The 23,135-nt window shown below is 42.4% G+C and overlaps 5 protein-coding genes across 14 annotated transcripts in view; 1 reads left to right on the top strand and 4 right to left on the bottom strand.

Annotated features, from left to right (window-relative positions):
* Positions 1–23,135, top strand: part of ANKDD1A (ankyrin repeat and death domain containing 1A) — a 350,194-nt gene that overhangs the window by 26,827 nt on the left and 300,232 nt on the right. For 7 of the 10 annotated variants that reach the window (XR_011559995.1, XR_011559994.1, XM_070762798.1 and 4 more), the window contains 4 exons: positions 2,235–2,333; positions 3,963–4,061; positions 7,517–7,615; positions 8,974–9,072. Coding sequence is in view for 8 of the 10 variants with exons in the window: in XM_070762798.1 (XP_070618899.1) it covers positions 2,235–2,333; positions 3,963–4,061; positions 7,517–7,615; positions 8,974–9,072 (396 nt within the window). In the remaining 2 variants the exon portion in view is untranslated. The remainder of the gene's footprint in view (positions 1–2,234; positions 2,334–3,962; positions 4,062–7,516; positions 7,616–8,973; positions 9,073–23,135) is intronic. The other 3 variants (XM_070762802.1, XM_070762800.1, XM_070762799.1) reach the window with 2 other exon arrangements.
* LOC139173197 (late histone H2B.2.2-like) lies at positions 11,948–12,558 on the bottom strand. The gene has a single exon (XM_070762796.1). It carries the CDS (start codon positions 12,556–12,558, stop codon positions 12,085–12,087), a length of 474 nt encoding a protein of 157 aa, XP_070618897.1. The 3' UTR covers positions 11,948–12,084.
* On the bottom strand, positions 15,974–16,579 carry LOC139173223 (late histone H2B.2.2-like). Its single transcript, XM_070762841.1, is given in 1 exon segment — positions 15,974–16,579. A coding segment is annotated over 1 exon segment (468 nt). The 3' UTR covers positions 15,974–16,111.
* Positions 19,463–19,924, bottom strand: LOC139172732 (late histone H2B.2.2-like). The gene has a single exon (XM_070761953.1). The coding sequence runs from the start codon at positions 19,922–19,924 to the stop codon at positions 19,463–19,465; it is 462 nt and encodes a 153-aa protein (XP_070618054.1).
* On the bottom strand, positions 22,328–22,795 carry LOC139173334 (late histone H2B.2.2-like). The gene has a single exon (XM_070763068.1). It carries the CDS (start codon positions 22,793–22,795, stop codon positions 22,328–22,330), a length of 468 nt encoding a protein of 155 aa, XP_070619169.1.

The following is a 23,135-nucleotide window of genomic DNA, read 5'->3' as shown; positions in this document are numbered from 1 at the left end:
CATATGATCTTGTGGGCAATACTTAAATCATGTTTTAGGCGCCGTAGTTCTAAACTTTCTAGACCCAGGATTGTTAGTCTATTTTCGTAGGGTATTCTGTTTCGAGTGGAGGAGTGAAGGGCTCTTCTGATGAAGTATCTTTGGAGGTTTTCAAGGGTGTTGATGTCTGAGATGTGGTATGGGTTCCAGACAGATGAGCTGTATTCAAGGATGGGTTTGGCAAAAGTTTTGTAGGCTCTTGTGAGTAGTGTGAGATTGCCGGAGCAGAAGCTACGTAGAATCAGGTTAACAACTCTAGAAGCCTTTTTGGCGATATTGTTGCAGTGGGCTTTAGCACTTAGGTCATTTGATATTAGTATTCCAAGGTCTTTTACTGAGTGTGGGTTGACCCCTTGCCGTGATTTAGTTGTTTGTGGAGTTCTTGGCAGTCTCTAAGCTTGTTTGTTTACTTGTAGATGCTTCTTGGTTGTTTCCTCCAGAGCTGGCACTGAAGAAGTTGCTTGGTTGGGTAATGGAACATTTGCAAGAAAACAAATAAGCTCAGACAGCAACAAGGACCCCACTGCAAATGTAACCCAATCAGGTAGCAAAACATCTTCAAGAAAAAAAAAAGCTTAGAGAGCACTCAAAACTTCACATCTCAACCCTGAGACACAGAAATTCTCTTCTATTTAGTGTTGTTGTTGTTATTGTGTTGTTGTTGTTTTTGTTGTCTTTCCAGATTGCACCATCCTAAACTGTCCCAGTAAGGCTCCCTATGCCTTACACCAATTTCATCTTCTTCATGAGAGATCTGTTTTGCAGTTCTCATTCATGCGTGCAATGGCCACACATATGTTTTATTTTTATTTTTTTATTTTTTTATTTTGTCCAATACACAATGAGGGTTTTACTGGGTATATATAGAGTGTTACCTCGATTTTCATGGGAGAGGCATTCCGAGACTGCCCGCGAAAGTCAAATTTCCGCGAAGTAGAGAGGCGGAAGTAAATACACTATTTTTGGCTATGAACAGTGTCACAAGCCTTCCCTTAACACTTTAAATCCCTAAATTACAATTTCCCATTCCCTTAGCAACCATTTAGATTATTACTCACCATGTTTATTTATTAAAGTTTTTTAAAAAAAATGTATTAAAGGCGGGCGAAAGTTTGGCGATGACATATGACGTCATCGGGCAGGAAAAACCATGGTATAGGGGAAAAAACCACAAAGTATTTTTTAATTAATATTTTTGAAAAACCGTGGTATAGGCTTTTCGCGAAGTTCGAACCCGCGAAAATTGAGGGAACACGGTATCTATATACACATAGTAAAATACATGATGAAGGTTATAGAGGAGATACTCACAGTAAAATATATCTATGAAAGAATAGAAAAGAAGGTATAGTAATAGAACATATCAATGAAAGAATAGAAGAAGAGAAATAGGAATAGAAGAAAGGTATAGGAGATATAGGAGAGCAATAGGACAGGGGATGGAAGGCACTCTAGTGCACTTATACTCGCCCCTTACTGACCTCTTAGGAATCTGGATAGGTCAACCGTGCATAATCCAAGGGTAAAGTCGTTTGGCGAGGCCCAGGGGAAGAGCCTTCTCTGTGGCGGCCCCGGCCCTATGGAATCAACTCCCCCCAGAGATTAGAACAGCCCCCACCCTTCTTGTCTTTCGAAAACTACTCAAGACCCACCTTTGTCGCCAGGCATGGGGGAGTTAAGATATTCCTTCCCCTAGGCCATTACAAGTTATGCATGGTATGTTTGTGTGTATGTCTGGTTTTTTATAATTAGGGCTTTTAGTTGTTTTATTAAATTGGATTGTTACATATTTTCTTTTACTATTGTTGTTAGCCGCCCAGAGTCTGCGGAGAGGGCGGCATACAAATCCAATAAATAAAATAAAAAGTGTTGGGGGTTTGGGGATGACACTATGGAGTCCGGTAATGAGTTCCACACTTCAACAACTCGGTTACTGATGTCATATTTTTTACAGTCAAGTTTGGAGCAGTTAATATTAAGTTTAAATCTGTTGTGTGCTCTTGTGTTCTTGTGGTTGAAGCTGAAGTAGTCGCTGACAGGCAGGACGTTGCAGCATACGATTTTGTGGGCAATACTTAGATCTTGTTTAAGGCGTCTTAGTTCTAGGCTTTCTAGGCCCAGAATATGATACTATATTGTTTTTTCCTGATTGAAAGGAAAACCAAGGCTTATTTTTTTTTCTTGCCTTTTTCCAGGAAGGGAAGACTTCCTTGCATTTGGCTGCTGAGGGAGGACACAGTGATTGCATCCATCTGCTTCTGGAAGCTGGCTGTGAAGTCAATGCCCAAACGCAGGTATGGTTACTTAATTTGAAAGGTTTGGTTAAGAAATACAGAAGGAATATTTATTTGTTCATTTATAGAATAGAGCAGAGCAGAGCAAAGCAGAGCAGAGTAGGTCCAAAGACGGGCTACAAGAATGGTGGAAGGTCTTAAGCATAAAACGTTTCAGGAAAGACTTCATGAACTCAATCTGTATAGTCTGGAGGACAGAAGGAAAAGGGGGGACATGATCGAAACATTTAAATATGTTAAAGGGTTAAATAAGGTTCAGGGGGGAAGTGTTTTTAATAGGAAAGTGAACACAAGAATAAGGGGACACAATCTGAAGTTAGTTGGAGGAAAGATCAAAAGCAATGTGAGAAAATATTATTTCACTGAAAGAGTAGTAGATCCTTGGAACAAACTTCCAGCAGACGTGGTAGATAAATCCACAATAACTGAATTTAAACATGCCTGGGATAAACATATATCCATCCTAAGATAAAATACAGAAAATAGTATAAGGGCAGACTAGATGGACCATGAGGTCTTTTTCTGCTGTCAGACTTCTATGTTTCTATGTTTCTAGAGTAGAGAAGAATAGAGTAGAGTAGAGAAGAATAGAGTAGAGTAGAGTAGAGTAGAATATAATTCTTTATTGGCCAAGTGTGATTGCACACACAAGGAACTTGTCTTCGGTTCATAAGCTCTCAATGTAAAATAAACTGTCCAACACTGATTGACAATCAATTTCACTTGTTGTCAGCACATTCAACTTTGTACAGAACAGAGTATTCAATGAGAATATTTCATTCATTCAGATCTAGGATGTGTTCTTTGAGTGTTCCCTTTATTTTTTTTGAGCAGTGTATTTATTTGCATTTATAATTTCTTTCCTCCCCTACAATGGTCATCAGGATGAGAAACATCCATAAGTGACCATTTTCAGTGCCGTTTGTAACACTGAACAATCACTAAGTAAATGGATGTATGCAGTAGTGGGTTGCTATCGGTGTAGTATAGGGATGCCGAAAATAATAATAATAATAATAATAATAATAATAATAATAATAATAATAATAATAATAATAATAATAATAATTTATTAGCCACCCCGAGTCTTCAGAGAGGGGCAGCATACAAATCTAGTAAATTATTATTATTATCATTATCATTATCATTATCATTATTATTATTATTATTATTATCATTATCATCATTATCATTATTATTATCATTATTATTCTTGTATGCCATCTCTCCATGAAGACTCAGGGTGGCTCACAACAACAATGAAACAATACAACTACAAATCTAATGATTAAAAACTGTAACTAAAACCCATTACCTTAAAAAACAATCGATACTACACAGTCATAACTACACATAACTTTCAATGGTCAGGAGTGGGATAAACTAGCTATCTCATGCCTGGCCACATAAATAGGACTTGAGGCTCTTGCAGAAGGTGAGGAGGGTGGGGGCAATTCGAATATCCGGAGGGAGGTGATTCCAGAGGCCTAGGGCCGCCACAGAGAAGGCTCTTCCCCTAGGCATTGTCATCTGGGAATCCGCCTCTGGACATATGAAAAGAACTTCCAGTAGATTTTTGTGAGCTTGCATTGCCTGAAGACGTTCTCCTGGTTTTCTTTTCCTCCCCAGAAAAAAATGACCTGCCTTCATTATGCTGCACTGAATGGCTACATAGACATGGCCAAAATTCTTCTTGGCGCAGGAATCCAGACAGATGCCCTGAATTACGTAAGTGACTGATTTCATGAACTGCAACCCGAATGTCTTCATAGCTCGAAAGAATGGGAAAGGGGCACCTCCATGGTGGCACAATGGCTAGACTGTGGTATTGCAGGCTAATCCTGCCGGCTGCCAGGAGTTCGATCCTGACCGGCTCAAGGTTGACTCATCCTAACATCCAGGCGGGGGTTCCCTTACTGGCCACTATTGTTATGCTCTCTGAGATCATCATGGGCGCATCGGCATGTCCAGCAGGCATGCACATGCCCACCGGCATGAAATTTGTGCTTTTTGCACATCTGGTTTGCATTGCGTCGGAGGTGTGTGTTTTGTCCCATCATGTTGCGCAAATGACCCTCTGTACATGCACAGAAGCTGCTTTACAAGCTGCTTTCACGAGCCGGCGAATGCAGGACCAGTTCAGAAGCATGGCCAGTCAGACATCACTGCCAGTTTGGCGAGTGGGGGCAAATTCCCGCCACGGGCGAACTGCTCCAAACCCACAGCAACCTACCACCACTGCTACTGCTATACGTCCAAATAATGGGAATATTCACATCCTTTGAGTTCAGCTAGGTTTCCCTTCAAAGGATCACAGTGTGGTGGTGCAGTGGTTAGAATGATGATGTTCCACGCTTCGACAACTCGGTTACTGAAGTCATATTTTTTACAGTCAAGTTTGGAGCGGTTAATATTAAGTTTAAATCTGTTGTGTGCTCTTGTGTTGTTGTGGTTGGAGCTGAAGTAGTCACCAACAGGCAGGACATTGCAGCATATGTTCTTGGGGGCAATACTTAGATCTTGTTTAAGGCGTCTTAGTTCTAGGCTTTCTAGGCCCAGAATATGCTACTATATTGTTTTTTCCTGATTGAAAGAAAAACCGTAGAGTAGAGTAGAGTAGAGTAGAGTAGAGTAGAGTAGAGTAGAGTAGAATTCTTTATTGGCCAAGTGTGATTGCACACACAAGGAACTTGTCTTCGGTTCATAAGCTCTCAATGTAAATAAACTGTCCAACACTGATTGACAATCAATTTCACTGATTGACAATCAATGGGAATATACACATCCTTTGAGTTCAGCTGGGTTTCCCTTCAAAGGATCACACTGTGGTGGCGCAGTGGTTAGAATGTGGTATTGCAGGCTAATCCTGCCGACTGCCAGGAGTTTGATCCTGACCGATTCAAAGTCGACTCATCGTAACATCCTTCTAAGGTCAGTAAAATAAGGACCCAGATTGTTGGGGGCAATATGCGCGTTCTCTAAACTGCTTAGAGAGGGCTATGAAAGCACCATGAAGCATTGTAGAGTTCTATGTGCAATTACTATTGCTATTCCACCCTGCCTCTGTCTGGAACATCCCCTGGTGCAACCAGAGAAGCCGAGAACTCCAGAAGTGTCAGACTTTTGGCTACTATTACAAGTGGACACTGTGTGTGCAATGATTCTGGGACAAGGAAAATTGTGAAGAAAGAAACTCAGCAACAGCCAACCATGAACTGCAAGCCCTATTTATAGTAAAAACAAAGTTCAGTTCCCGTTCTTGTTTCTCACATCTGCGGGGCACAACTGACGAAAGATCTCCCATATTTGGTACGGAAGGAAAGTTTATTACTGAATAAACTAGCCTGAGGTCAACTTGTTTCTTTTTGTCCTGTGTGAATCCAACAGCAATCAAGATGGTATTTCTAGATAATTTTTCTCCCAGGGCTTCTCTATGACTTCAACTCTATCTTGGAACAAGGAGAAGCCCATTAAACTGATCAGAAAGCATTTTATTTATTTGTGGGGCACTTTGGGATTAAAGTTGAACCCTCTGGGTCTGTTTTTCCCCCATGGCCCAGGAGCAGAGGTGGGTTTCAGCAAGTTCTGACCAGTGCTGTGTTGTGGTTAGCTCTGGCCCTGCTCCTGCCCCAAGGACTGTGGATGTGGGGGAGACATCCACATGCTGCAGGCCTGTTTTGCCCCTGGTGGAATCTGCTGATGAAGACTCCTCTGACCAAGAAGACATGAGTGACAGGGAGGAGGAGAGTGTGGTAGATAGCTCAGGAGATCAATTATCTAGCTCCTCCTTGGATTCAGAACAAGAGTTAATGATACAGCCACGCATGCGGAGAGCGATGCATAGGCAACAACAACTGAGAGATTATTATCAAAGAAAATGAGTCCATCTGTGGTTGGGTGGGGCTGTGGTAATTAGTGAGGCTGCTATAAAGAGCAGCCTGTGCGTTTGGCCATTGTGGAGGATTATCTGATCATTGTGTTTCGTGACTGCTTTGCTGACTTTGACCTTTTGTGTGCTGATTTTTCCCCGCTTTGAAACTAAACCAGAGCCAAGTGTGTTTCACTTTGTGAAAGAAGAAAGACTGTGAATTGCCTCACAGCTGCAAGCTAAGTATCACAGAACTGATAAGGGACTTGTACAAATTACCAGTTTGTTTGGAGATGATTGCTCTTTTCTATACCAAAAGAGGGCTTGGTTTAAGTGAATTTTCAGTATAAAGAACATTGTTTTGAATTTTCAAACGTGTGTGTGTCTGAAATTTGTACCTTTGAATTTTTGGGAGGAGTCTACCAGAGAGCCCGACAGAACATGCTGGAGAAACTTTAGTGGAAATTTTGAGTAGTTTGGAGAACCACCTCTGACTGGCCACACTCCAATCTATTCTCTGCCTCCCATGTCCCAGCTGATCGGGAGGAAATGAAGATTTTGCAGGAACCTTCCCCTGCCATGCCCACCAAGCCACACCCACAGACAGTAATGGGCAGCCAAATTTTTTACTGCCACACTGTGGGTGTGGCTTATTTTGTGGGTGTGGCTTGATGGTCATGTGACCAGGTGAGAGTGGCTTGAATGATCATTGTTAGTACAGGGTACATGTGTGTTAGGGATTGCCATTATAAACTGCATATTGTAAACTGTACCAAACTTGTACTTAAAGGGTTAATGTGCACTCAAAGAGTTAACATTTAATTGCAGAGTTAATGTTCAAGGCTATGTCCTCATTGAAGCTATAAAAGCTCATGATCTTGCCCAGTCACTTCCTTGTTACTTTACTTTTGCCTGAGTCGGGGGACTCGTGTCTAAGCTCTGTGTTTGTATTGTCGGTATTGTCGAAGGCTTCATAGCATAGCTAACCGAGACAAGCCAACAATCATCATCGTTCAAGTGAACTGTTAAGTCCTCAATTTACAACCTCACCAATGTCGCTTGCTGGGGTAGCAAGCAATTTGCTTTGCATTTCTCGCTTTTTTCCTCTTTCCTGGCTTCGGGAGGTGGCCGCGTGAGGCTGGAGGGGAGCCGGGCAGGAGAGGTGGATGGAAGGCCGAGTCAACCTTGAGCCTACTGAGATTCGATCTGCCAAACTGCTGGCAGCCAGTGATCAGCAGAAGCAGCTTGCAGTACAGCACTCTAACCACTGCACCACCGAGGGGCTCTCTTAATGTTGCTTTTTTCCCCCCCACAGCAAAATGCATCAGCTATGCACATTGCGGTGCTACGGAACTACCCAGCCATTGTCAAGCTTCTCATCGATGTTGAATGTGACCTTGACGTTCTCGACAATGTAAGGCTTTTTAAAATTATGGCGGCCAATGTTTTAGACCTACCGAAGCTTTGGCAGCAGGTTATAACGTGTTTGCAAAACTCTTCCCCTAATTCATCGTCATCATCCCCTTTGTGGCCCACCACTGCTTCTCCCAGGCTTAAACGAATGTCTGGGAGAAGCAGTGGTGCACCACAATCGATGTGCCTTGGTGTGCAGCTCCGGTAGAAAATGGTGGGATGCGTGCGCAGCTGTGCGCCCCCAATGCACCCCTGTGCGAGATTTGGCTTCTGTGCATGTGCAGCAACTCAAATCTCACACAAGGACAGGCAGGAGAGCAAGATTTTGTTGTTTTTGCTGGGTTTTTTTGCTTCTGCGCATGTGCGAAAGCAAAAATATCGATGAAAATCGCTGAAATATTGCTCTCATGTGCATTCCCATGCGCAGAAGCCAAATCTTGTGCCAACAGGCATGTGTGCAACCGGTGGGCATGCACGCACCTGTGACAGCATCCGAGGGCACTCCGGTAGGAGGTAATTCAAGCAGCCCATCACTGGGGAGAAGGCAATGCCATATAAGAGGAATTAAAAGTTACTAAGATAGGAGGCCATTGAAATTACCTAGGTTTTCTGGTGGAGAGTTTTGGTTTGAGGCAGGATATGGGTTAGATGTGACCCTATCATTGCCCAGGCAAAATTGTGTTCTTATATATTCCTAATCAGCTCAAACTTTGAGTTACATTTGGAGACTTGATTCCAAACTTTTGCAATTGTGTAAAAGTGACTATTTTTATTTTATTTATTTATTATTTTGTCCAATACACAATGAAGGTTTTAGTGGGTATATATCTATATACACATAATAAAATACATGATGAAGGTTATAGAGGAGATGCTCATAGTAAAATATATCTAAGAAATAATAGAAAAGAAGATATAGGAATAGAACATATCAATGAAAGAATAGAAGAAGAGATGTAGGAATAGAAGAAAGGTATAGGAGATATAGGAGAGCAATAGGACAGGGGACGGAAGGCACTCTAGTGCACTTGTACTCGCCCCTTGCTGACCTCTTAGCAATCTGGATAGGTCAACCAAGGATAATCTAAGGGTAAAGTGTTGGGGGTTTGGGGATGACACTATGGAGTCCGGTAATGAGTTCCACGCTTCGACAGCTCGGTTACTGAAGTCATATTTTTTACAGTCAAGTTTGGAGCGGTTAATATGAAGTTTAAATCTGTTGTGTGCTCTTGTGTTGTTGTGGTTGAAGCTGAAGAAATCTGTTCAGCTTCAGCACATTATTTTATCCCCTGGTTAGGGCTGGATGCTTCTCCCAAATTCTTTGCAGTGCTGATTTCCGATTCTCCTTTTTGCCCTCAGAGGCAACAGAGTCCGCTTCATGTTGCTGCAGAGCACGGGAGGCAAGATATTGCTGAGTTGATCCTCATGGCTGGGGTGAATTTAAAATTAACCGATAAGGTAACGCCGCCATCGCGACGCCGTCTGTATGCATGAAATGTTACCTCTTGGCAAAACCATGCCGGCTTTAGCATTAGAATGTGCAGGAGATGTATTAAAGAGCCTTCTCTGTGGCGGCCCCGGCCCTCTGGAACCAACTCCCCCCTCCGGGAACTGCCCCTACTCTCCTTGCCTTTCGTAAGCTCCTTAAGACCCACCTGTGTCGTCAGGCATGGGGGAACTGAGGCATCTCCCCTGGGCGTACAATTTATGAATGGTATGTGTGTATGTATGTGTGTTAGAAAATGGGGTTTTTAAAATGTTTTTTAGTAGGAATTTAGATTTGTCGCAAACTGTCTTTTTTCACTTGTTGTGAGCCGCCCCGAGTCTGCGGAGAGGGGCGGCATACAAATCTAAATAAATAAATAAATAAATAAAGTAGTGATGGCAAACCTTTTTCCCTTGGGTGCCAAAAGCATGTGCACACACACTATGACACCCGCGCAAGTGCCCACACCCAGAGTTGGGCTACTGCCCGGATTTTGGGGGGGGGGGGGGACGCAGTGAGATAGCAAAAACGGAGCTCCACCCCAGAGCACCCAATTTGCACTGAAAGATGTTGAAAGAAAATGCAGGGCGTCCTGCATAAGCCACGCCCCTGTGTGGTAGTAAAAATTTTGGTAGCCTTTCACTGCCCACACCCATAATTCAATGCCTGGGGAGGGCAAAAATTGTCTGTGCTCCACCCCTGGAGGCCCTCCGAAGGCCAGAAACAGCCCATTTCCCAACTTTTGGTGGACCCATTTTTCACTCTTCCGGGGCTCCAGAGACTTCTCCGGAGCCTGGGGAGGACAAAAACGCCCTCCCCGATCCCCTCAAACCTTTTTTGAGCCGCGGCACATTTTTTACATTTATGAAACCCTGGGGCACAATGAGCGGGGGGGGGGGAGCTAAAAAAAAGTTTGGACAAAAAAATCTCTCTCTCTCTTCCTCCCCTTCACTCTATTTCTTTCTCCCTCCCTCTTTCTCTCCCTTCCTTCCTCTTTCTTTCTCTCTCTCCATCCCTCTTTCTTTCTATTCCTTCCTCTTTTTTGCTCTCTTTCTCCCTCCCTCCCTACGTTCCTCTATGTCTTTCTCTCTCTCTCCTTCCCTCTCTCTCTTTCTCTCACTCTCTTGCTTTCTTTCTCTCTCTTGCTCTCTCTTTCTCTTGTTCTCTTTCTCTCTCTCTTGCTTGCTTTCTCTCTTGTTCTCTTTCTCTCTCTTGCTTTCTTTCTCTCTCTCTCGCTTTCTTTCTCTCTTGCTTTCTCTCTCTCTTGCTTTCTTTCTCTCTGAGCTTCGCGGCACACCTGACCATGTCTCGCGGTACACTAGTGTGCCACGGCACACTGGTTGAAAAACACTGCCCTAGAGGCCGTCCGGAAGCTGAAAATTCCCTCCCGGAGCCTCTGTGTGAGCTGAAAATAAGCTGGCCAGTGTGCACATATGTGCTGGAGCTGAGCTAGACCAATGACTCGCCTGCCAGCAGATATGGCTCTATGTGCCACCTGTGCCACCCATGCCATAGGTTCACTATCACTGCTTTAAAGGGAATTTATTTTACACATCCCGCACTTGTTGCATCTCCTGGTCAAAATCATTGAGGGCAAAGCATCTAAGTGTTCCAGTGTGAGACCTCTGTTATATAACAGTAAAGTGGTACCTCTACTTAAGAACGCCTCTACTTAAGAACTTTTCTAGATAAGAACCGGGAGCTCAAGATCTTTTTGCCTCTACTTAAGAATCATTTTGTACTTAAGAACCCAAGCCCGGAAACATTTCATAGCAAATTTGAGAGCGGCACGAAGGCCCAGCCAGTTTCCTGTCATTCTCTCTTTAATCCCAGCCATCTTAGGCTTTTCTGGGCTGCCAGAGGAGCCTTTCAGTGGCACTTAAGAAGGCTTTGGCAGCCCAGAGTAAACAAAGCATTTTCCTTTCTCTGGGCACTTGGACAGGGAATAAACCTCTGCCAGCACCCAGAGAAAAGAAACACACCCTTTGCTCTGGGCAGCCCAGAGCAGTGTTCCCTCTAATTTTTTTATTATACTCCTAAGAATAAGATGTTTCTTTTCCAAAGATTTTTTTTCCCAATGATGTGAGGAGTTTTCTGCAGGCCAGAAGTTTATTGGTTCCTGTGCTTACGTGAGATGTTCCTCAAAAACGAAGAGACTCTCAGTATCTTTAGAGTATTCTCAGGACTTTTCACCAGGTGGAAACTAGATTTTGCAGGGTGGGTGGGGGGCGTTGTTTTGAAGGCTGGCTCACTCTCTCCCCTCCTGTTTCTAGATGTCGCAAGGGCCAACCAAAGGAAATGGGAAGGAGCAGTTCTAAGAGCGCCGTGGCTCTTTGCGTACGGTTTGGACCAAGTCCATGGCGTGCTTTTTGCGCATCACTTTTTTTTAATGCATTTTGTAATTCCTTGGATGAAAATTCATTGAATTTTATACCGAAAATTCATTTTCCTAGCATAACTATTGTGAATTCCTTTGGATACAAGTGTTAATCAAAATGTTAGGTGGCTGATTAAAATAAAAACCCAAAAGCAAATCCCCTAATCAGGTATCTGATTAAAAAACCCAGAGGGAAGAAAACATTAAAAAATAATACATTGAACATAGTTGTTAAAATCCTGATTTATTGGAGATAACACACATATTGTACCATAATTACGATGTTCCTTTCTCTCTCTTTTTGCAAACACCTCAAAAACAATTATTTCAAACATCTCTTTAACTTTGGCTCATCTTAAGCCTTGAGGTTCTGGCTTAGAAGGTAAAATTCTCCTCAAAAATACAGGCCACTGTCCAGTCATCGCTTTTAACTGCCTTCCTATTATTTCGGAGTAACAATTGTGGAGGTGAAAGATGGTGTACATTTTCAGGATTTCTTATGCTTAAAAGGGCAGGAAAGTATGTTTATAGTTTCTAGGATATTTTGGTTTTAAGATCTTTGGTCTTCTCCCTTTTGGCTCCCTGAGGGAGAAGGGAGGTTGTTTCTCTAGGCACATTCGGTGCTGGTGGACTCGGCCGAGTGCTTGGCCAATTCCTTCATCATGGCTTCCTTCAAGGCGGCTTGCACATCTGTGCCACTGATGCTGGACAGCTCGTTCTTCTGGCTCAGATTCTCCACCTCTGTGGCCACGTGGTCGTAGACATCGGTCAGCAAGGTCTTCATAAGGCTCCTGGCCTTGACCTCCATCCGCACCTTGGGCATCTGCCGAAAGATCTTGGCGGCAAAGAGCTTTGGGGAGCAGATCCTCTCTGGACCACTGTCTACTGTCTTGGTGGCAGAGGGCTGCTGCTTGACCCGACGTTTGATCTGACAAGCCTGGTGTTTCTTCTGTTTCCTTCGCTGCAATTTCTTCTGCTTCTGCTTCTGCTTCTGCTTCTGCTTAGCCAGTTGGTGCTTCTTTTGCATTCTCTTTTTCTTTGCGTCTCTGACTTTCCTTTTGCCTTGCTGTTTGGCGGCCATTGTTCTTTCCTCTTGGAAGCCCCTGCTTGAAATGTCGTGAGTCTTTGCTGGCAAGGTCACTTATAGGCAGCACCATGCAAATTGGGCTACACAGGGAGACCTGATTGGCTGGCTATCTTTGCCTTTCTTTGTTACAGCTAGGCTGTCATTGTTACATTAAAATGGTTGTGATCAACAGCTTGATGGACATTTCTATATAATGCCATTCAGTTTCACCCCTTTCATCAGCTATCCTAAAATACAAGGGTTGCCGAGAAAGTAATGCACCAATTTTTTTCTCTTAGCCTACTGTAATGGTACAAATGCAAAATTTTAGATATACATTATTTGAATTGTCAGGAGCAGTGTTCCCTCTGATTTTTTGGGGTGGGTGGGTGGAAAAGTATAGTGTCTGAGCGGCAGTCCGTTCGGAACTGGGCGGCACAGAAATATTAAATAAATAAATAAAGAGAATTTCAAAATAAAATACTGTACTGTGTGTCTATAACAGTGAGCTCATAATAGGGCAACTCTATCAATATCAAAATGCCACTTAAATAGTTGAGCAAAATCAAACTAGATTTTGATTTTCTTTCTTTCTTTCTTCCTTACTCCCATTCTTTTTCTTTCTCTTTTCCTTCCTCTCTTTTTTCTATCTGTTTCTCTCTCTTCCTCTCTTCCTCTCTCTCTCCTTCCCTCTCACTCTTTCCCTCTTGGCTTCTGGGCAGGTTTGGAAAACTCTGATTTGATGATGATTTTTAAGTGAGCGATTGCTCACTGCTCAGCTTAGAGGGAACTATGGTCAGGAGTGTGTGTGTAAATTTTGCGTTTCTTCAGACAGATAGCGTAGCTGCAGCAGTGTTTCAAAATGGCGTCTGTAAGTGATGTAGGATACAAGCAGCGTGTCATTGAATTAATCACTGCGGAGAAAGAAACCGTTGGGAACATTCACAAAGGCTTGTATACAGTTTATGGAGAATCTGCAATCGACAGAAGTACGGTTAGTCGCTGGGCACAGTGGGTGAGGCCTTTAGAAGACAGTTCAGCAGAGCTCCAAGGCTTCATGACCAGAACAAGGAGTGGTACTAACAGAGCATACACACCATTGTGTCTTGCTGGAGGAAGGCCATAGAACGGGATGGAGATTAAGTGGAAAAATAGGAAGTGTAGAAGAAACCTCCTTCTTTCTTGTGTATAAGTTTCATTGTGTTCAATAAATAATTGTTGAAGAAAAATATGTGATGCATTATTTCTGGGTGACCCTCATACGTTCTAAGCTACAACATACTTTGTTATTTATTCATGAATAGGTTGCTACCCTTGTGTTTTCTAACTCAAATATGAAGTATTGTGAGCTGCCCTGAGTCCTGGCACTGGCAGCGCTGCTACAGTATTAGCAGCTTTCTCTTTTTTTTGTATTGCCAGGTCCTGCCCCAATCCAATTTTTGTCATGTTTTTCAAACCACAGTGTATGACTTAACTTGGAAATTTGGTCTTGGTGCAAGCAGGGCTGAATAGACCTGCTGATTATACAATGGTAACTAAAGTAAGACATATTTAAGTGTTGATAGTCAAACTATTTCACAAAGCACCTGAGGGTAGAACAAGCAGCGATGGGTGGAAACTAAACAAGGAGAGAAGCAACTTAGAACTGAGGAGAAATTTCCTGACAGAACAATTCATCAGTGGAACACCTTGCCTCCAGAAGTTGTGAATGCTCCGACACTGGAAGTTTTTAAGATGATGTTGGATAAACTTTTGTCTGAAGTAGTGTAGGGTCTCCTGCCTAAGCAGGGGGTTGGACTAGAAGACCTCCAAGATCCCTTCCAACTCTGTTGTTGTGGTTGTTGTTAAAAAATATTAGGTAAATATATGAGCAGTTAGTGATAGCTTCAGAACAGGTTCAAGGTCATGCTGATGTGGAATTTGGATTTAAGGAATTTAGAGTATCTTCAATAAATGGATTGTTATCGAGATGGTGTCCTTCTGTCTTGGAGGTGAGATCTCAACCATTTTCCACCCATCCCACGAACCCCCTGAATATAGCCGTTTTTACATGTAACACATGTATTGTTCATATAAAAGGCAAGAGCCTCACCATCTTGATTTTTTTTAAACCCTCTGCAGACAATCCTGGTTCTCAGTGGTACGATTTGAAAGTCTAAATTTGTTTGTTTCAAGAAGCCACTTAAGATTGTGATCTGTTTGTTTCCTAGGAAGGAGAATATTGGCATTTCTGAGACACGCCAATCATTTTCATTCATAAACAGGTTTGAAGGACTCAAAGCAGTCCTAGTAATCCCATTCCTGTTTTTAAACAAATCCAGATATCCAAGTTATATTGCAAATATGAAATCTTCCATTTGGGCAATCATAAACTCACTAGGTTGTGACTTTAACTAAACCTCCAAATCTCATAACAATTTCCAAAAGTGCTACCTTTTTTATTTTATTATTAGAGCTGGAAGGGACCTTGTAGGTCATCAAGTCCAACCCTCTAGACCTACCTTCTAATGTCCAGTGTGCAAGGTTTGGGTTAAGAAGTAACACTGCGGCCGGCATTATTTAAAAGGAAAGAAAACCACGTGGGCATTAAATGACCTGATAAAACCCCATTTTATTATACTCCTAAGAATAAGATGTTTCTTTTCCAAAGATTTTTTCCCCCAATGATGTGAGGAGTTTTCTGCAGGTCAGAAGTTTATTGGTTCCTGTGCTTACGTGAGATGTTCCTCAAAAACGAAGAGACTCAGTATCTTTAGAGTATTCTCAGGACTTTTCACCAGGTGGAAACTAGATTTTGCAGGGTGGGTGGGGGGCGTTGTTTTGAAGGCTGGCTCACTCTCTCCCCCCCTCTTGTTTCTAGATGTCGCAAGGGCCAACCAAAGGAAATGGGAAGGAGCAGTTCTAAGAGTGCCGTGGCTCTTTGCGTATGGTTTGGACCAAGTCCATGGTGTGCTTTTTGCGCATCACTTTTTTTAATGCATTTTGTAATTCCCTGGATGAAAATTCATTGAATTTTATACAGAAAATTCATTTTCCTAGCATAACTATTGCGAATTCCTTTGGATACAAGTGTTAATCAAAATGTTAGGTGGCTGATTAAAATAAAAACCCAAAAGCAAATCCCCTAATCAGGTATCTGATTAAAAAACCCAGAGGGAAGAAAACATTAAAGAATAATACATTGAACATAGTTGTTAAAATCCTGATTTATTGGAGATAACACACATATTGTACCATAATTACGATGTTCCTTTCTCTTTTTTTGCAAACACCTCAAAAACAATTATTTCAAACATCTTTTTAACTTTGGCTCATCTTAAGCCTTGAGGTTCTGGCTTAGAAGGTTAAATTCTCCTCAAAAATACAGGCCACTGTCCAGTCGTCGCTTTTAACCGTCTTCCTATTATTTCGGAGTAACAATTGTGGAGGTGAAAGATGGTGTACATTTTCAGGATTTCTTATGCTTAAAAGGGCAGGAAAGTATGTTTATAGTTTCTAGGATATTTTGGTTTTAAGATCTTTGGTCTTCTCCCTTTTGGCTCCCTGAGGGAGAAGGGAGGTTGTTTCTCTAGGCACATTCGGTGCTGGTGGACTCGGCCGAGTGCTTGGCCAATTCCTTCATCATGGCTTCCTTCAAGGCGGCTTGCACATCTGTGCCACTGATGCTGGACAGCTCGTTCTTCTGGCTCAGATTCTCCACCTCTGTGGCCACGTGGTCGTAGACGTCGGTCAGCAAGGTCTTCATAAGGCTCCTGGCCTTGACCTCCATCCGCACCTTGGGCATCTGCCGAAAGATCTTGGCGGCAAAGAGCTTTGGGGAGCAGATCCTCTCTGGACCACTGTCTACTGTCTTGGTGGCAGAGGGCTGCTGCTTGACCCGACGTTTGATCTGACAAGCCTGGTGTTTCTTCTGTTTCCTTCGCTGCAGTTTCTTCTGCTTCTGCTTCTGCTTCTGCTTAGCCAGTTAGTGCTTCTTTTGAATTCTCTTTTTCTTTACGTCTCTGACTTTCCTTTTGCCTTGCTGTTTGGCGGCCATTGTTCTTTCCTCTTGGAAGCCCCTGCTTGAAATGTCGTGAGTCTTTGCTGGCAAGGTCACTAATAGGCAGCACCATGCAAATTGGGCTACACAGGGAGACCTGATTGGCTGGCTATCTTTGCCTTTCTTTGTTACAGCTAGGCTGTCATTGTTACATTAAAATGGTTGTGATCAACAGCTTGATGGACATTTCTATATAATGCCATTCAGTTTCACCCCTTTCATCAGCTATCCTAAAATACAAGGGTTGCTGAGAAAGTAATGCACCACTTTTTTTCTCTTAGCCTAATGTAATGGTACAAATGCAAAATTTTAGATATACATTATTTGAATTGTCAGGAGCAGTGTTCCCTCTAATTTTTTTGGGGTGGGTGGGTGGAAAAGTATAGTGTCTGAGTGGCAGTCCCTTCAGGACTGGGCGGCACAGAAATATTAAATAAATAAATAAATGAAGAGAATTTCAAAATAAAATACTGTATTGTGTGACTATAACAGTGAGCTCATATTAGGGCAACTCTATCAATATCAAAATGCCACTTAAATAGTTGAGCTAGTTTCAAACTAGATTTTGATTTTCTTTCTTTCTTTCTTTCTTTCTTTCTTTCTTTCTTTCTTTCTTTCTTTCTTACTCCCATTCCTTTTCTTTCTCTTTTCCTTCCTCTCTTTTTTCTATCTGTTTCTCTCTCTTCCTCTCTTCCTCTCTCTCTTCTTCCCTCTCACTCTTTCCCTCTTGGCTTCTGGGCAGGTTTGGAAAATTCTGAGTTGATGATGATTTTTAAGTGAGCGATTGCTCACTGCTCAGCTTAGAGGGAACTATGGTCAGGAGTGTGTGTGTAAATTTTGCGTTTCTTCAGACAGATAGCGTAGCTGCAGCAGTGTTTCAAAATGGCGTCTGTAAGTGATGTAGGATACAAGCAGCGTGTCATTGAATTTCTCACTGCGGAGAAAGAAACCGTTGGGAACATTCACAAAGGCTTGTATACAGTTCATGGAGAATCTGCAATCGACAGAAGTACGGTTAGTCGCTGGGCACAGTGGGTGAGGCCTTTAGAAGACAGTTCAGCAGAGCTCCAAGGCTTCATGACCAGAACAAGGAGTGGTACTGAGAGAGCATACACACCATTGTGTCTTGCTGGAGGAAGGCCATAGAACGGGATGGAGATTACATGGAAAAATAGGAAGTGTAGAAGAAACCTCCTTCTTTCTTGTGTATAAGTTTCATTGTGTTCAATAAATAATTGTTGAAGAAAAATATGTGATGCATTATTTCTGGGTGACCCTCATACGTTCTAAGCTACAACATACTTTGTTATTTATTCATGAATAGGTTGCTACCCTTGTGTTTTCTAACTCAAATATGAAGTATTGTGAGCTGCCCTGAGTCCTGGCACTGGCAGCGCTGCTACAGTATTAGCAGCTTTCTCTTTTCTTTGTATTGCCAGGTCCTGCCCCAATCCAATTTTTGTCATGTTTTTCAAACCACAGTGTATGACTTAACTTGGAAATTTGGTCTTGGTGCAAGCAGGGCTGAATAGACGTGCTGATTATACAATGGTAACTAAAGTAAGACATATTTAAGTGTTGATAGTCAAACTATTTCACAAAGCACCTGAGGGTAGAACAAGCAGCAATGGGTGGAAACTAAACAAGGAGAGAAGCAACTTAGAACTGAGGAGAAATTTCCTGACAGAACAATTCATCAGTGGAACACCTTGCCTCCAGAAGTTGTGAATGCTCCGACACTGGAAGCTTTTAAGATGATGTTGGATAAACTTTTGTCTGAAGTAGTGTAGGGTCTCCTGCCTAAGCAGGGGGTTGGACTAGAAGACCTCCAAGATCCCTTCCAACTCTGTTGTTGTTGTGGTTGTTGTTAAAAAATATGAGGTAAATATATGAGCAGTTAGTGATAGCTTCAGAACAGGTTCAAGGTCATGCTGATGTGGAATTTGGATTTAAGGAATTTAGAGTATCTTCAATAAATGGATTGTGATCGAGATGGTGTCCTTCTGTCTTGGAGGTGAGATCTCAACCATTTTCCACCCATCCCACGAACCCCCTGAATATAGCCGTTTTTACATGTAACACATGTATTGTTCATATAAAAGGCAAGAGCCTCACCATCTTGATTTTTTTAAAACCCTCTGCAGACAATCCTGGTTCTCAGTGGTACGATTTGAAAGTCTAAATTTGTTTGTTTCAAGAAGCCACTTAAGATTGTGATCTGTTTGTTTCCTAGGAAGGAGAATATTGGCATTTCTGAGACAAGCCAATCATTTTCATTCATAAACAGGTTTGAAGGACTCAAAGCAGTCCTAGTAATCCCATTCCTGTTTTTAAACAAATCCAGATATCCAAGTTATATTGCAAATATGAAATCTTCCATTTGGGCAATCATAAACTCACTAGGTTGTGACTTTAACTAAACCTCCAAATCTCATAACAATTTCCAGAAGTGCTACCTTTTTTATTTTATTATTAGAGCTGGAAGGGACCTTGTAGGTCATCAAGTCCAACCCTCTAGACCTACCTTCTAATGTCCAGTGTGCAAGGTTTGGGTTAAGAAGTAACACTGCGGCCGGCATTATTTAAAAGGAAAGAAAACCACGTGGGCATTAAATGACCTGATAAAACCCCATTTTATTATACTCCTAAGAATAAGATGTTTCTTTTCCAAAGATTTTTTTTCCCAATGATGTGAGGAGTTTTCTGCAGGTCAGAAGTTTATTGGTTCCTGTGCTTACGTGAGATGTTCCTCAAAAACGAAGAGACTCTCAGTATCTTTAGAGTATTCTCAAGTATGTTTATAGTTTCTAGGATATTTTGGTTTTAAGATCTTTGGTCTTCTCCCTTTTGGCTCCCTGAGGGAGAAGGGAGGTTGTTTCTCTAGGCACATTCTGTGCTGGTGGACTCGGCCGAGTGCTTGGCCAATTCCTTCATCATGGCTTCCTTCAAGGCGGCTTGCACATCTGTGCCACTGATGCTGGACAGCTCGTTCTTCTGGCTCAGATTCTCCACCTCTGTGGCCACGTGGTCGTAGACGTCGGTCAGCAAGGTCTTCATAAGGCTCCTGGCCTTGACCTCCATCCGCACCTTGGGCATCTGCCGAAAGATCTTGGCGGCAAAGAGCTTTGGGGAGCAGATCCTCTCTGGACCACTGTCTACTGTCTTGGTGGCAGAGGGCTGCTGCTTGACCCGACGTTTGATATGACAAGCCTGGTGTTTCTTCTGTTTCCTTCGCTGCAGTTTCTTCTGCTTCTGCTTCTGCTTAGCCAGTTGGTGCTTCTTTTGGGTTCTCTTTTTCTTTGCGTCTCTGACTTTCCGTTTGCCTTGCTGTTTGGCGGCCATTGTTCTTTCCTATTGGAAGCCCCTGCTTGAAATGTCGTGAGTCTTTGCTGGCAAGGTCACTTATAGGCAGCACCATGCAAATTGGGCTACACAGGGAGACCTGATTGGCTGGCTATCTTTGCCTTTCTTTGTTACAGCTAGGCTGTCATTGTTACATTAAAATGGTTGTGATCAACAGCTTGATGGACATTTCTATATAATGCCATTCAGTTTCACCCCTTTCATCATCTATCCTAAAATACAAGGGTTGCCGAGAAAGTAATGCACCACTTTTTTTCTCTTAGCCTACTGTAATGGTACAAATGCAAAATTTTAGATATACATTATTTGAATTGTCAGGACTCAGGAGTGTGTGTGTAAATTTTGCGTTTCTTCAGACAGATAGCGTAGCTGCAGCAGTGTTTCAAAATGGCGTCTGTAAGTCATGTAGGATACAAGCAGCGTGTCATTGAATTTCTCACTGCGGAGAAAGAAACCGTTGGGAACATTCACAAAGGCTTGTATACAGTTCATGGAGAATCTGCAATCAACAGAAGTACGGTTAGTCGCTGGGCACAGTGGGTGAGGCCTTTAGAAGACAGTTCAGCAGAGCTCCAAGGCTTCATGACCAGAACAAGGAGTGGTACTGACAGAGCATACACACCATTGTGTCTTGCTGGAGGAAGGCCATAGAACGGGATGGAGATTACGTGGAAAAATAGGAAGTGTAGAAGAAACCTCCTTCTTTCTTGTGTATAAGTTTCATTGTGTTCAATAAATAATTGTTGAAGAAAAATATGTGATGCATTATTTCTGGGTGACCCTCATACGTTCTAAGCTACAACATACTTTGTTATTTATTCATGAATAGGTTGCTACCCTTGTGTTTTCTAACTCAAATATGAAGTATTGTGAGCTGCCCTGAGTCCTGGTACTGGCAGCGCTGCTACAGTATTAGCAGCTTTCTCTTTTCTTTGTATTGCCAGGTCCTGCCCCAATCCAATTTTTGTCATGTTTTTCAAACCACAGTGTATGACTTAACTTGGAAATTTGGTCTTGGTGCAAGCAGGGCTGAATAGACCTGCTGATTATACAATGGTAACTAAAGTAAGACATATTTAAGTGTTGATAGTCAAACTATTTCACAAAGCACCTGAGGGTAGAACAAGCAGCAATGGGTGGAAACTAAACAAGGAGAGAAGCAACTTAGAACTGAGGAGAAATTTCCTGACAGAACAATTCATCAGTGGAACACCTTGCCTCCAGAAGTTGTGAATGCTCCGACACTGGAAGTTTTTAAGATGATGTTGGATAAACTTTTGTCTGAAGTAGTGTAGGGTCTCCTGCCTAAGCAGGGGGTTGGACTAGAAGACCTCCAAGATCCCTTCAAACTCTGTTGTTGTGGTTGTTGTTAAAAAATATGAGGTAAATATATGAGCAGTTAGTGATAGCTTCAGAACAGGTTCAAGGTCATGCTGATGTGGGATTTGGATTTAAGGAATTTAGAGTATCTTCAATAAATGGATTGTGATCGAGATGGTGTCCTTCTGTCTTGGAGGTGAGATCTCAACCATTTTCCACACATCCCATGAACCCCCTGAATATAGCCGTTTTTACATGTAACACATGTATTGTTCATATAAAAGGCAAGAGCCTCACCATCTTGATTTTTTTTAAACCTTCTGCAGACAATCCTGGTTCTCAGTGGTACGATTTGAAAGTCTAAATTTGTTTGTTTCAAGAAGCCACTTAAGATTGTGATCTGTTTGTTTCCTAGGAAGGAGAATATTGGCATTTCTGAGACACGCCAATCATTTTCATTCATAAACAGGTTTGAAGGACTCAAAGCAGTCCTAGTAATCCCATTCCTGTTTTTAAACAAATCCAGATATCCAAGTTATATTGCAAATATGAAATCTTCCATTTGGGCAATCATAAACTCACTAGGTTGTGACTTTAACTAAACCTCCAAATCTCATAACAATTTCCAGAAGTGCTACCTTTTTTATTTTATTATTAGAGCTGGAAGGGACCTTGTAGGTCATCAAGTCCAACCCTCTAGACCTACCTTCTAATGTCCAGTGTGCAAGGTTTGGGTTAAGAAGTAACACTGCGGCCGGCATTATTTAAACGGCAAGAAAACCACATGGGCATTAAATGACCTGATAAAACCCCATTTTATTATACTCCTAAGAATAAGATGTTTCTTTTCCAAAGATTTTTTCCCCCAATGATGTGAGGAGTTTTCTGCAGGTCAGAAGTTTATTGGTTCCTGTGCTTACGTGAGATGTTCCTCAAAAACGAAGAGACTCTCAGTATCTTTAGAGTATTCTCAAGTATGTTTATAGTTTCTAGGATATTTTGGTTTTAAGATCTTTGGTCTTCTCCCTTTTGGCTCCCTGAGGGAGAAGGGAGGTTGTTTCTCTAGGCACATTCTGTGCTGGTGGACTCGGCCGAGTGCTTGGCCAATTCCTTCATCATGGCTTCCTTCAAGGCGGCTTGCACATCTGTGCCACTGATGCTGGACAGCTCGTTCTTCTGGCTCAGATTCTCCACCTCTGTGGCCACGTGGTCGTAGACGTCGGTCAGCAAGGTCTTCATAAGGCTCCTGGCCTTGACCTCCATCCGCACCTTGGGCATCTGCCGAAAGATCTTGGCGGCAAAGAGCTTTGGGGAGCAGATCCTCTCTGGACCACTGTCTACTGTCTTGGTGGCAGAGGGCTGCTGCTTGACCCGACGTTTGATATGACAAGCCTGGTGTTTCTTCTGTTTCCTTCGCTGCAGTTTCTTTTGCTTCTGCTTCTGCTTCTGCTTAGCCAGTTGGTGCTTCTTTTGGGTTCTCTTTTTCTTTGCGTCTCTGACTTTCCGTTTGCCTTGCTGTTTGGCGGCCATTGTTCTTTCCTCTTGGAAGCCCCTGCTTGAAATGTCGTGAGTCTTTGCTGGCAAGGTCACTTATAGGCAGCACCATGCAAATTGGGCTACACAGGGAGACCTGATTGGCTGGCTATCTTTGCCTTTCTTTGTTACAGCTAGGCTGTCATTGTTACATTAAAATGGTTGTGATCAACAGCTTGATGGACATTTCTATATAATGCCATTCAGTTTCACCCCTTTCATCATCTATCCTAAAATACAAGGGTTGCCGAGAAAGTAATGCACCACTTTTTTTCTCTTAGCCTACTGTAATGGTACAAATGCAAAATTTTAGATATACATTATTTGAATTGTCAGG

The sequence above is a fragment of the Erythrolamprus reginae genome, chromosome 10 (assembly GCF_031021105.1).
Source record: "Erythrolamprus reginae isolate rEryReg1 chromosome 10, rEryReg1.hap1, whole genome shotgun sequence".
NCBI classification, from domain to species: Eukaryota; Metazoa; Chordata; class Lepidosauria; order Squamata; family Dipsadidae; genus Erythrolamprus; species Erythrolamprus reginae.
This window is presented reverse-complemented; position numbering and strand designations above follow the sequence as displayed.